The sequence below is a fragment of the Amphibalanus amphitrite genome, unplaced genomic scaffold, assembly GCF_019059575.1.
Source record: "Amphibalanus amphitrite isolate SeventyFive unplaced genomic scaffold, NRLGWU_Aamphi_draft 000552F_arrow, whole genome shotgun sequence".
NCBI classification, from domain to species: domain Eukaryota; kingdom Metazoa; phylum Arthropoda; class Thecostraca; order Balanomorpha; family Balanidae; genus Amphibalanus; species Amphibalanus amphitrite.
The window spans coordinates 279,022-293,330 of record NW_024882046.1 but is presented as its reverse complement, the minus strand read 5'-3'; the positions used below and the strand labels follow the sequence as shown (position 1 = coordinate 293,330).

Genomic DNA, 14,309 nt, shown 5'->3' with positions numbered 1-14,309 from the left:
AACGAGCGTGTTGCCCGTCACGAGAGGAAGCCGATGATACCCAATTTTAAGGTCCTAGGTCATCGGATGACCTTCCAGGTCAGGTCATGACCCGAAAACCGGGAAAATCGGGACCTGTTAGAAAGTCGTAAAGTGTGGCTGCTATGTGGTTTTCCGGGGTTCTGATCACGAATATCGTGTTAGTTTTGATCAGAGATGATGTTTTTAAGCATTTAGACCAGGTCGGGTCAGGTCAGGTCAGGTCAACCGGTAGGGGTTGTGACGGGTATTCGTAATGCGTGTCAACCGCCTCTGACAGCTTCGTAACATGTTACGAAGGCACCAAAACTACTTCGTAAATGTTCAAATGGTTGCTAAATTCGAATTCAGCTCCAAAAACTAGCCTAGAAACATGTAAAACTCGAAAAAGTGAACCGAGGTCACCCGAGGTCACCAAAGGTCAATGACCTGACCTGACCTTCAACCATGACACCCACCCTAATGTATGGGAGCAACATCAAATCACATGTTTGAACGTTTGAAACCACGAAAAGCTTGCAAACGCGCGGCTAATGCGAGCCGACATACGCCGAATCGCGATTTCGGCCAAACATGGTCACGGAAAAGAGGTCACAGGTCAAAGGTCATTGGGGTCAGGGTCATGAAATTTTCAGGGAACGTGTAAAATTGATCAATGCGAGGGTACTGAAAGTTTCGTCGCGATCGGCCGCTTTTTACGCGAGTTATTCGCGAAAAAAACTTAGGGGGGGGTTGCATCAACCCCCCCTGTGCCGGCGAGGGTTAAAAAGGAGATATGGCGAAAAAATATACGTCCAGATAATTTCGTTACACCCTGTATGCGAGTCTTGGCTGGAAGGAATCCAGGGCAGCAGCCAGACACAGTTGGACCTAGAAACTCTCGAACACTGGCCCGCTACCTAGCTGTTGCCATTCAACCAGAAAAAAATGTAAGGTCCTGCATCTTGCGACTGGCAATGCCATACACGAGTACTCCCTACTCGGAGCCCCCATAGCACAAGTTGTGGATGAGAAGGACCTGGGAGTCATTGTCGATGAACAGTTGAAGTTTCGAAAGCAGGGTGCTACGCCTACGGTCATGTCATGACGAAGGCAGACCAGATCCTGGGGATCATCAGGCGTTCTTTTGAGCAACTGGACACTCAGACATTACCTACACCTTCTCTTCAAGACGTTGGTGCGCATCCACTTGGTGTACGGGAACATTGTCTGGGGACCCTTAAACAAGGAAGACCAGCTTCTTGTGGAGCGAGTACAGCATCGAGCTATCCGTCTTGTCGCGGAGGTCCGTCATCTTCCGTACCAGCAGCGCCTCAGCAAACTGAAACTTCCACCTCTCCTCTACACTCTCCTCTACACAGACGACGCAGAATGGACGTCATGGTGTACATGCTGATGAACAACCACCTCAACATGACAAATGATAACTTCTTCCAGCCGGCTCTCTCTCTCTCTAATGGTACAAGAGGTTACTCCATGCAGCTAGCTAAACCAACAGCACAGACAAGAGCTCTGAGAAAACACTGGGAGCATCCGGGCGCTAAATGACTGGAACTTCCTGCCTTCCCACGTCGTGGCGGCGACCTCGGCAAAGGAGTTCAAGAACCAGCTTGATAGTCACTAGTCCAATCATATCTACCACATTCCTACTTAAGCTAGAGCAATACCTAACTGAGATCAAAAGGGCTTGATGAGAATGGGTCCAAAAGGCCTCCGGCCTCCCAAAGTCCCCCTAACAGTAAGGTAAGGTAAGGTAAGGTAAGGTGTTTTGGTAAGTATGTCAAGCATGGAAAGACAAAGGACAAGACAGCACCTACATTCTTCATGTGCAGGATTATCAATATTTTCCCGTCATGTGATGAATTCTCAATTGCGCCCACATATACCTATGTATTGCACCAGGGCATATTTAGGACAATGTCGTAATTTGTAATGTTATTAAAAAGCAGTCTTTTAAGTACTGATGTTTAAGGCCAGTTAATCAGATTGCATAGGGCTTTCAGGGGTCTGAGAGGTCCCCACTGCATGGGCACTTAGGGGACATAACACCCCCTTGCCACTTAAAGGGATAGGTACATTTGCATAATTCCCTCGATTTAATTAGGGCATATATATATATATATATATATATATATATATATATATATATATATATATATATATATATATATATATATATATATATATATATATATATATATATGTATATATATTTATACGTCCTCACCTACAAAATTGTATTCAGGCAGTCAGATCTCATATTTTGTTACGTCTTGATTCCTTTTAAAAATGATGTTAGCGCTGTTTGAAATTTTGAAACACCATCCTGGTATGTCATGTGTCTTATGACATGATGTGTCTTATATCACGTAAAATAAGCAACGTAGGCACAAAATGTACGCCGTACGGCGTGCTGCTATCACCGGTTAAACACCGGACCCATGACAAAATCTCAAAACATCATCCCAAGTTAGCTTACCTGAATCCACCTATGATTTCTAAAATATCCAAAATACTGGAATATTTATGAAGACCCTGTTCATGAAGAACGGTCCCCTAAAACTTCATCAAAAACAGTCAAAAAAGGAAGAATTTATAGCATTTTTAGTGATGAGGTATAAAATGCAATTTTTCGAATTTTCTGGTTTCCAGGAGCCCTTTTTTACTTGTTAGTCAATCTGAAAGTTCACAATGAGAGGAATCGAATGGCCTTCGACCCATCAAGATCGAACGTTTAGTTTTCAAGATATCAAAGGGTAGCCGAATTACCTACCCCCCCACCATCGTCCAGGTTAACGTAGTCCAAAAAGCCCACCATCAATCATTACGAATCATTAATAGAGACCACGACTCTACATTTGGAACATTCTTAAAAAAAGTTCAAAACTACCGAGGTATGAAAATAAAAAGTGCATCACTTCACCCCGTTTTTCGGTACAATTTATGTTTCTCAGAATTCCTGCAAAAGAAATATATACAGCCAGCAGCAAAAAAGCAAGGAGAGAAGTAGGCCGTAACTCAATGCACAATCCCCATACCTACCATTTCTCCCACGTTTCTACACCCTACACCGCACCTGCGCCGCCGCCGCCCGCCACTATTTCGCATATTTCGTATCGTTCTGCGGTACATGCGCATCCTATCCGCTCCCATTGGCTTTCTGCGCATTGGTACTATCGGGCACCAACGAGCTCCCTCATTGGTCGCTCATCGCACCAATGAATCCTTCCCCCCTTGGTAGACATCCTTACCAATTATGTTCGAGGATGTGTTGCTTCATAATGCAACCGGGCGCAAACTTGTTCTGGATTCTCGCAGACTATATTTGGTGTTTCCGTGGTGGCAGACTATCCCCTGGTAAAAGTTCCCAATTGCAGTAAAGTATGAAAAAATGATATCAGTAGATGTAAAAAAGATTTTTCTTTTCAAAAATGTCAAAATTTAGCAATTTTATAACGTGTGCTGCCCATATTTTACGATAGTCTGCGGGGTCGTTCCGGGCCTGCTAAGGTCAGCTTCACTTGGATCGTTTAAGACACCTAGACATCATTCATTGCAAAACAAGGTATTGCTAGAATGGAAATTAATTGCTAAAAGTTATAGAATAGTTTTTGTTTCGTAAAAATGAGCAAAAAATGCGTATGGGGATAATAAGTGACAGCGTCTTTTGAGGTATCACCTTTTTGGTGCCGGCATAAGAGAGCTTGGACGAATTTATGGCAAATTCTTTGTGAATAATATTAAAATGAACAAAATAAACAGTTATTGTCTTTTTGATGCCTTTTTTCCATCTGAATTACTCAAAAATTGATTTTTTGTTATTTTACTCGAACTCATGGCAGTAAGATATCTTAACTTGTAATAAATCGACCGAAGGCATTATTTTGTGCTGCATATTATTCATTAAATTTTGTATTAAAATAAATTGAACATCAAAATCGTTTTTGTCATTCGGCAATGAACTTAACCAGCAACAAATACATTTTTAAAAAATAAATATATTCTCAGACTAGGCAACGCTGTCTCGCGCGCTTTTACGCTTGCTTTTCCGCGAACGCGCCGGGCTAGTCTCGAGATTTGCGTGAGTTATTGTAAAGAAGTATAATTTCGTGGGGTAATTTAAGAGTTAAATGTTCATGTGCAATTTTTCTCGTTTTTTCATACTCAACAATACGATTTTTGTTTAAAGGCTGAGATACTGAGTCTATGACTCATTCGACTTCGACCATCTTCGTTCAAGGAATCTGAGGTGGGATTGTTCATGTCAATTTTTGTAACAAGCTCAGGTAATGGTAATACTTAACATAAACCATGTGTTTTGTCTTAACTTCTCTCCTTCTTGATTATACCTTCACTTCTACCTAGGCTAAGAAACTGATATTCAAGGGTAGCTGCTTTCACACTAGTAGCCTTCTGGTGGGTTCAGATTGTTTTCTTGCATTTAGTTATGATATGTTCTTGGATTTCCCTTGTTTAAATTAGGCAAATGTGAGTATTAATATTTATATAGGTATGCATCATTATGCTTGAGCAATGGCAATGTAGCCTACCTGCTTATTAAGTAGATACGAGATTGCATGGGTATTCATTAAGCAGGCGTCTCACGAGATGCCAGATTTGAAACATAATCTAACCTGATCTAACCTTGCCTACTAACCTACAACCTACAAGCCTAATACCTACAACCTACAAACCTACAATCTACAAACCTACAACCTACCAACACTGCCTGCCTAGGATGCCAGGATGCGACACTGCCTAGGATTTAGGGTTCCTTACATCCACAAACCTACAACCTACCTTGCTATTGTAGACAGATCTGGCATCTCATGAGATGCCTGCTTAATGATTACCATTGCTTGTTGGTCATGTACAAGTGTTTCACTTTGATATATGCTGCATTTCAACAATGTCTGCCCATTATGCTAAAAAGAAACTGATATAATGCGGTAGCTGCATTAAAAATTTGGAACCATAGTTGAGTTCCAACTTTGTTCTGCGACCTTTTCAAAATTTTAGTCTGCGAACTTAGATCCCCAAACCACTTTTCTGACACTGGCACGGCCGCGACTTCTGGCTCGTCAAGAACAGCTGGTCCGACCGGTGGGGAGAGCACGGCTACGTGCGCATCGCGCGCAACCACAACGCCTGCGGCGTAGCCAACAACGCCATCTTCCCGCTGGTCTGAGACCGGCACGGCACGGGCGCCTCCGGCCGCGCGTACCTCGTGAACGCTGCGCATGTGGTGCCGTTTGAATGTAGCTGAGAGATAAGTCTGTTAAAGCACCTGGTCATGTTTTGACTTTAAACGTGCGGTAATGCACTTGTTACAATTCATATTGTCACGTCCAATGCTCATGCAATGTCAATAATTGCATTTCTTTATTTCGAATAATAAACAGAGTCGTAACCCAGATTTGTAGTCCATACTTACCTATCTTTTCTTCAGCATGAGTGATGGTGATATGTCGAAAAGGACGATACTTTTAACTGCGGCTAGTTTTGACCAAAAATAGAAATTTTAGACGCATTGCTTTTCTGTTCATTGATCTGTCAGTCACCCAAGACTAGACGAGCTGACTAGCACCGGGGGAATGGGCGTCGAAAGCGAGGGGATTGGGGGAGGCGTCTCCCAGTAGAAATGCCGCGGTAGAGACGTCCCCTCCGAAAACTAACGCCCATGAGTATCTAAGTTACCTACTTTGCAAAGCAGGGATGCGGAGCCGTGTAAATTTCAGACGGCTCCGGCTCCGGCTCCGAAGAAAACATTTGTTCCGGCTCCGGCTCCAGGTGAAATGTCATGACGGCTCCGGCTCCGGCTCCGTCTCGGCTGCGTTGGGGGGGGGGGGGGGGGGAGGGGGAGGGGAGAGACGGTGCTGGGAGTCGCAGTCCACTGCACTGGCTTCAAAACAATGGCCTTCACCTGCAATGACCGGTCCTCAGGTTCTGGGGATGCAGAAGACATGGGGAGGGAGGAGCAGACAGGAGGTTGATTGCGTACTGTGGCACACTAGGGGGGATACGTAATCAGCTTTTTTCATTCACGTGATGGCACATGGCATACCACATGTTTTACTGGCCTGTACTGTCGAACCGAACTAGGTCAATTAATTTTCTTCCTCTTAACACGCGCAGTGGAAGGGTTGCGAGTACCACGCCCAGTGGAAGGGGGAGGGGCGGATGTGCCCCCCCCCCCTAAGATCTCAGCTCCCACTGAAGCTAGAAAGACGAAATTTGGAGGGTAGGTGGCAGTAGCGGCGGAACACCTTCAATTAAGGGGGGGGGGCACTGCCGACTTTTGGTCTCATTCTTTTCACGCAACGCCCATAGGGCTAATGTTAAAAAGCCAAAATAAAAGGGGGCACGGTGCCTCAGAGCCCTCCCCGTTCCGCCGCCTATGCTCCCAGGGATGCGGAGCCGTGGAAATTTCAGACGGCTCCGGCTCCGGCTCCGGCTCCGGAGAAAAAAATCGGTCTTATTCATCATCGGCGCGGGAAAAGTATGATTCAAGTAGCAGACATGCTGTAAATAAGGTCCAAAATAACCAAAGGGAGTTTTTTTTTTGTGTAAAATACACCCTGATATGAAATGTTACACCAAGCTTTATGAAGTCACCTGCTGGTGCGTTATTTGACGAGGGTCTTAAATTCCACGGAAAGAGCCAGTAGGTATAGATGGTATCCACTTATGATTACGTCGACCGCATACCACAATGAACTGGGTGGGTGGGTATGGGGTATGATACCGAGTGGTTCGGCAACTACCTAAGCGGACACACTCAGCAGGTGCAGATGGCCAGTGGTGACGGTGGATACGTGCGGTCGAGTGTCAAGTCAAACACAATTGGCGTGTTCCAAGGCGGATCGTTAAGTTGTATGTTGTATTCGGTGTTTGCAAACGAAATGTGTCTGTACCTGCCTGACGGTGTCACAATCGTGCAATTTGCAGACGATACTCAACTTCTTGTGAGCGGTAAAAAGCGTGACTTGGCACAGGTCATCCAACGCATGGAGCAGGCGCTAGAGTGTCTCTTCCAGTGGTTCTGCGCAAACACTATGAAGCTAAACACCGCTAAGACGCAGGTCCTTGTACTAGGAACCCCCGCTATGCTGCGAGGACTGCCGCCTGTCACACTGACTGCCATGGGTGCTGTTATTCCGGACTCTAGAGTTGTCAAAAATCTCGGAGTGGTCATGGACAATCATCTCAGCTTCAGGTCGCACATCGATTATGTGACAGCTAAGTGTACTGGTGTCCTAATCGGTCTGATGCACGCCAAGCACTTTATACCGAAGGCCTCTCTGCCTGTGGTAGTAGAAGCGCTCGTGAACTCCGTTATCAGATATTGCTTCTCGCTATACGGTACGTGCACCGCTACTCAGATTCATCGTGTGCAGAAACTGCTGAACTTCGGTGCTCGAGTTATTAGCGGCCGTCGTAAATACGACCACATCAGTGACGTTCTGTGCGACTTGGAGTGGTTGAATGCCCCTAACCTTGCTAAGTACCATCGCATCAGTTTGGTGCACAGGGTCACTACGACTGGAAAGCCGGAAGCGATCGCACAAACCATCGGTGACACCATGCGTCACTCGTACGAGACGCGCAGAGCTGCCGACCACGCGCTGCCGAGAATCCGCACGGAAGCCGGTCGCCGGCGGCTCTGTTATAGCGCAGTGCGTGAGTACGACTCTCTGCCGTTTGACGTCACCGTGCGAAACTTTCGGCGCCAGCTCAAAAAGCATCTATTGAAAGAACAGTGTGAGGCGCATGGTTAGCTCAGGTCGAGTGGTTGAGTGCTGCTTTTTATGCCTGGTCTTTTACTTGTGTTGTAAATGTTTGACGTGTGCCAATGAAAAACCATGCACCATGGATTTGTCATGAATATATTATCTGTATCTGTATCTGTATCTGAACAGGGTATGGTTGAAGTCGCACGGCCCTTGCACCTCTCAGCCGAGGAGCCTGCAGATATTTGTCGCGGGTCATCTTCCCCGATCGTGGTGGGAATGGGGGGGGGGGGTCAGCTCACCCGCCGCGCTGGGTGGGACAGACGGCGAGTCCCGCGGCACAGTCTACCTCCCGGGGTGACCCCGGCCCGGTGGGGTCGCCGCGCATGCGTAAATCGATCCGCCGCTTCGGTCAGCCAATGGGAGACCGCCGCCTGACCTGACCTTGCTGGAGGACAGCTGGATCAGCGTCTGCGAGCGTGCCGGTGGAGGCGCCGGCGTTCACTGTGTGTTCGGACGACCTGGCGGCCGCACCGGTCCTGGATATCAACTGTTTGTGCATATCTAAGAGTAAAAGGTCCATCAGAGCTCAAAATGCATTGGCTATTTCTAATGTCGCTTGTTCCGTTGGCGAGTGCCGTTAGCCTATTTACGTTAGATAACGACCTAGGCAGCGAGGAGATGTTTAGCGAGTGGCACGACTTCAAGCAGGCCCACGACAAGAAGTACGAGACCGAGGAGGAGGAGGACCTCCGCTTCTACATCTTCCAGGCCAACAAGCGTCTGGTGAACTCCCACAACGAGGCCTTCCAACGCGGCGAGCACGGCTTCAGCCTGGAGGTCAGTCATACCGTATCGGCTAGCGCGCCCGAGGGCAGAACGGTACGATTGCTGAACGGCACGGGCTGCCTTCTGCTTGTCTGGTGAATTATAGGAGAATTCAGGGGTGCTGGCAGGCAGATAAACAAACAAAGCTAGGCTCCGGGGTTCGATAACGTCACGATAAGCAGTAAGTGATGTTGGAAAGCTCTTCAACGATGATAAAGAAAGTAGGTGCCTTTCCCATTGGTCACCAAAAGTAGACAAAGGCAAATTGGTGTTAGTTGATAAAATAAAATCCGCTGTCCCTGTGTGCTGACCCGACTCCGCCATCGTCCTCGTACACTGACCCCCCGTCCATGTGTGCTGTGCTGACCCGCTGGCCCTGTGTGCTGACCCGGCGCCCCTCGCTGCCCCCAGCTGAACCAGTTTGCCGACCTGCTCCCCGCTGAGTTCGCGGCGCAGCGGCTCGGGTTCGATGGCCGCCACCCGGCGCCGGAGACGGCCGGCACGGCGGCCACCTTCCTCCGACTGCCCGCCGAGATCGAGCTGCCGGCCGCCGTCGACTGGCGCACAGTCGGCGCCGTCTCAGCCGTCCAGGACCAGGGCCGCTGCGGCTCGTGCTGGGCCTTCTCCGCCAACGGCGCGCTCGAGGGACAGCACTTCCGCAAGACGGGTCGGCTGGTGAACCTGAGCGAGCAGAACCTGATCGACTGCGCCGGCCCGTACGGCGCCTACGGCTGCCAGGGCGGCCGAATGCGCGCCGCCTTCGCCTACGTGCACGCGCAGGGCGGCGTGGACACGGAGGCCGCCTACCCGTACGAGGCGGACGACGACAACGCGTGCCGGTACAGCGCCGCCGCCGGCGCGGTGGGCGCCACGGACGTCGGCTCGGTGGCGCTGCCGAGCGGCGACGAGCAGGCGCTGAGGGAGGCGGTGGCCGTGTACGGACCCGTCTCCGTCGCCGTCGACGCCAGCCGGCCGACGTTCCAGTTCTACGGCGGGGGCGTGTACGACGACCCGGCGTGCTCCGCGGCGCGCCTCAACCACGCCGTGCTGGCCGTCGGCTACGGCACCGACGAGCACGGCCGCGACTTCTGGCTCGTCAAGAACAGCTGGTCCGACCGGTGGGGAGAGCACGGCTACGTGCGCATCGCGCGCAACCACAACGCCTGCGGCGTGGCCAACAACGCCATCTTTCCGCTTGTCTGAGGCCGGCACGGCACGGGCGCCTCCGCCCTCGCGTGCGTCTGAGACCGGCACGGCACGGGCGCCTCCGGCCGCGCGTACCTCGTGAACGCTGCGCATGTGGTGCCGTTTGAATGTAGCTGAGAGATAAGTCTGTGGTCATGTTTTGACTTTAAACGTGCGGTAATTCACTTGTTACAATTCATATTGTCACGTCCAATGCTCATGCAATGTCAATAATTGCATTTCTTAATTTCGAATAATAAACAGAGTCGTAACCCAGATTTGTAGTCCGTAGGCATCTTTTCTTCAGTATGAGTGATGGTGAAAAATGAAAGTGTCAAAAGGACGATACTTTTGACTGCGGTTAGTTTTGCCCAAAAATCGAAATTTTAGACGCATTGCTTTTTACGGAGCGAGCGAAGCGAGCGGAGTCTTCGTAGTCGGAGTCGTATATAGAATAACGGAAATTTCGGAGTGTGAGCGGGCCGGCCGTGCGGACGCTTTTGCGACGCTTACACGTATGTATAGCTCAGCAACCACTTGACCGATTTACATGCGGTAATTTTTGTAGGGTAGCTTAATTCCTTCTACCAAGCACTGGACTATTCCCGATGCATGAAAACGAAGAGGTGTCAGTTTTGTAACAATTGCAATATCTCTACTGGGCCGATTGTGCTGAAACTTGGCATGTTGGTAGGCACCCACTAGGCAATTCATTTGCATGTGCCACAGTTGGGATGCTGCTGCACGTGCACACGTGCAGGGGTCGATTCCAGATCACGAGAACGGCTGGACCGATTGCGCTCAACTTTGGTACGTGGTTAGGGACCGGTTAGAAGGATGCAGTGCAAAAGTCGGTTGGGACCCATTTTGCACGAGCGCACGTGCAGGGTGCCGCTTCCAGATCTTGAGAACGGCCAGGCCGATTGTGCTCAAATTTGGCACATCGCTAGAGACCGATTAGAAGGGTGCCGTGCACAAGTCAGTGGGTGTAGGGGAGAGTGGGGTAATTTGGCCGCTTTTTTTAGAAAACGATGTACCTAACTAAAAATTGACAACACATTTCTGCATTTTCTCAACGCTGACAGGTGTGGCATACATTTTACTTTCCTGGACAGTAAACTTGAAATGATCGGGTAACTACTTATATTGAAATTGTGACGTATTACAAAGGTCTGCAAAGCGGCCAAATTGCCCCACTAGCAGGGTTATTTGGCCGGGGGTGTGGGGCAATTTGGCCGGTGTTAGTTTGAGGCCATGATTTTTGTTATCGGCGAGTCAGCTTCACATTCAGCGATGACGCGTGTCCTACGACGCATTTGAAGCATTTTGGAGGTTGACTCAGCCGTCACAGGGGTCGAAAATAGTCAAAATAGCGGCTCTAGATGCGATGACAGTTTTTTATGAATAGCTTTTGAAGTAATCAAGCTAGGCCAAAACTAAAAGTACCATCGTAATTCTCTCGTCATTCCGCATCGAAACATGTATGTGTTGACCTCGAGAGGTCAAGATCAAAGGTTGGCTTCAGGTCACGTTACCTCAGGTCGCTTGACCTCAAGGTTACGTGAGTTCAAGGTCATCATGTATATCATTCGATGCGCCTTGACGAGCTGAACACAATGAGACCATTTGCGCGGTTGTATCTTTTTTCTGTAAGTATTTATTAGCAAAAAAGCGTTAGGTAACCGTTGATGACGTCACATGCCCTTACTGCTGTCCAATAGGAAATATGGCATCAAAGTAGTCAAAGTTGGTCATGAATTATGTCCTTTATTGTATAATTGACCATGACAACTCGGCCGTCCCAGCATAGTGACTCTGAGCGCACCGGCCAAGCTGCCCCGCTAGTCCCGGCCAAATAACCCCACATTGCCATTCTGAAAATTTTTGTCTATAAAGTCGTCATGGCTGTACAGAACTAAATGAAATTGCTCTTGAAACCGCTGAACACCCTCAAGAATGGCGCTATAATGTTGGAATTCGTTTACAGCCCAAATACTACATGTAATACAAATTTTAAAACGGAAGTAAAAGTTACCATTTTCTACTGAAATTCACGTTTTATTAATTTTGAATAAAACTAAGAGGGGGAAAGTTTTGATATTTGTTCTCGAGTTAGTTCTGCCGATGACATATGAATAGAGACTAAAGTTATTTCATTCACTTTTATCAGCTTTCGTACAGGTGGGGGCGGCCAATTTACACCACCGGCCAAATTACCCCACTCTCCCCTACCACCTCGCAATTTCGCACGTGCAAGGCCCATCCTCTCGCTCACTCCGTTAGTCGCCCCCAAAAGGCGTTATAATGGTTCTTTACACTGCTCTGCCAGTCACTCAAGACTAGACGAGGAATTGAAAAGCACTGGGGAATGGGCGTCGAAAGCGGAAAGCGAGGGGATTGGGGGAGGCGTCTCCCAGTAGAAATACCGTGGTAGAGACGTCCCCTCCGAAAACAAACGCCTATGAGTATCTTAGTTACCTACTTTGCAAAGCAGGGATGCGGAGCCGTGTAAATTATAGTAGAACGCATGGTTATAGACACGAGCACCTCGATACGATAGATATTTTTCCCAAACCAAAATGCTTAACCATCAAAAGGCAATCGACCGAAATGGATACATAACCCACGGCCATGCATCAGCGCCATGCATTCTATGTATAGGCTAGCCGCTAGGCTCTAAACTCTGTAAGAATTGTAGGGGAGAGTGGGGTAAGATGCCCAGGGTGGGAAAGACGCCCCACCCCCTCTAGCGGGGAAACAAAGAATCGAACCTGGAAATTAATGTTCTGTAAGGTGTGTCGCGGTGTGTTTGTTAAGGTGTATCGCGGTATGTGCCTTTTGGTTTATAGCTAGAAATTCGTGTAGCGGTATGTTCTTTATGTTTTCGCTCGCCTTTTGACTCGCCTTTTGACATTTAGAAACACGTCGAGGTCAGCGTAGTCAGAACCGTAAGTCACTGTCGCCCGATCGATTTTAGCCTCAGACCGGGTGACAGGACTTATCCACCTTCGGGCGAGTATATAACCGCAGCGGGGAGTGAGAACGGGGTCAGTGCCTGTACGCCGACCAGGCTGCAACGCTGCACCCGACCTCATCCACGCTGCTGGTAAGCTGGCTCGAAGGTAGGTTCCGACTACGCAGGGATGCTGTGCGGGCTCAAGGCACATCCCATAGATAGGTAGGAGCAAGCGGGTGGAGGGTTAGGTTAGCATGCGGGCGTTAGGGTATTGTTAGGGTAGATTGCGTTCGCGGTAGGAAATAGGTTTCTAAAATGATAACGTCAAATTAGCGCAGTCCGTTATGACCACATCACGAAATTATGAACAATAAATGGGGCGTTGAATTGACCAGATGCTTTTGGTAACGGGATGAGTCTGAGGAGAACGGTGATTGAGCGGAGTCTAACTTTATCGGTACATTAGTAAAGTCATCAATGGCCAGGAGCTTCACTCCTAAACCCATAAGGGCGCGCTACCAACCGCGGCGTGCCTCAAAATGGCGGAGTGATTCACACTGGTACCACGATGCATTGTAACTTAACGTAAAATAGTAGAATTAGACATTGGGATGTTCGTGGCCCGAGTGGCAGTCGGGCACAGGCTGGGAGACGTCTTAGCCTAACACGGACATCATGTAGAGTAGTAGTTATACAATCAGAGGGGAGGCTGCGAAAGGCCAAAAGGACCGGCACGAGCCCCCCCCTACATAAATGGTGCATCGGCCGGGAAACGTTCTTTCAAGTGAAATTCGAGGACTGAACAACGTTTTTCATCCGGTTGGTCAGGCACGCCATTACGTAAGACTTAAACTGCATTAATGAAACGCCCTGCCGTAATAACTCCGAAGCGCTTGTTAGTACGTGGTTTTGTAAATCTTAAACTGTGTAAACAAACGGCTAACAGTAAGTCGTAAAAACGTTTTTCATTTAATCCTGAGCAATAGGATCTTGGTATGGGGTACGACGCTAACGTAAGACTTAAACTGCATTTGGCGAGACGGCCCACAGTAAATCCAGCGCGCGTGTTCAGTACGAGATTTTGTAAATCATAAATTGTAAAAATCAAACGGCTGATAGTAAGTCGCAACGATCGAATGAATCTTGAAAGAACGGTTGATGTGCCATTATTTTAAATTTATTAAATTTACACCGCTCAATATCCGAACTTCTAGGAACAATCGAGCCAGACCAGCAGCCAAAATTGTTAGGCAAAAGCTTGCTATGACTGCAATAAAAATGAGAAACAATGAAAACTTTAAGAGTGAGTAACGAGTTGTATTGGTGAGAAGCGAGAGTGCAGAATGTTGCGAGTCGCTAAGTGTAAATGGAAAAGGAAAAGTATCTCGAGCTGATGAGAGTATGTTAAATGAATGAATGATACATTTCTAGAATGGAGAGTGTAAGCTGAATGAAAGAATGAAAATGGAATGCGAGTTGTGAGTATGTTGATATTAGATGGACAATGCCTATCTGAAGTTGAGTGAATAGTGAGTGAACTTAGCATGCAATGAAAATATGTAAATTCCCATCTCGATCGTAACATTCACATA

At 48.1% G+C, this 14,309-nt stretch overlaps 1 protein-coding gene across 2 annotated transcripts; it reads left to right on the top strand.

Moving 5' to 3' along the window:
* The first annotated feature begins 8,056 nt into the window (after positions 1 to 8,056).
* LOC122393761 (procathepsin L-like) lies at positions 8,057 to 10,039 on the top strand. 2 transcript variants are annotated; one of them, XM_043390097.1, is made up of 3 exons: positions 8,187 to 8,588; positions 8,988 to 9,780; positions 9,823 to 10,039. In XM_043390097.1, the coding sequence occupies exons 1-2, from the start codon at positions 8,343 to 8,345 to the stop codon at positions 9,777 to 9,779; spliced, it is 1,038 nt and encodes a 345-aa protein (XP_043246032.1). In that variant the 5' UTR covers positions 8,187 to 8,342; the 3' UTR covers position 9,780; positions 9,823 to 10,039. The 2 variants fall into 2 exon arrangements, with proteins under 2 accessions (XP_043246031.1, XP_043246032.1); XM_043390096.1 differs by having other exon boundaries at positions 8,057 to 8,588; positions 8,988 to 10,039.
* Positions 10,040 to 14,309: the final 4,270 nt, after the last annotated feature.

What these genes read in the sequence shown, in the direction of transcription:
- LOC122393761 (XM_043390096.1), top strand. Translation starts at nt 8,343, where the DNA reads ATGCATTGGCTATTTCTAATGTCGCTTGTTCCGTTGGCGAGTGCCGTT. An exon ending in AGCACGGCTTCAGCCTGGAG is followed by an intron (nt 8,589 to 8,987) that starts GTCAGTCATACC and finishes CGCTGCCCCCAG; the next exon opens with CTGAACCAGTTTGCCGACCT.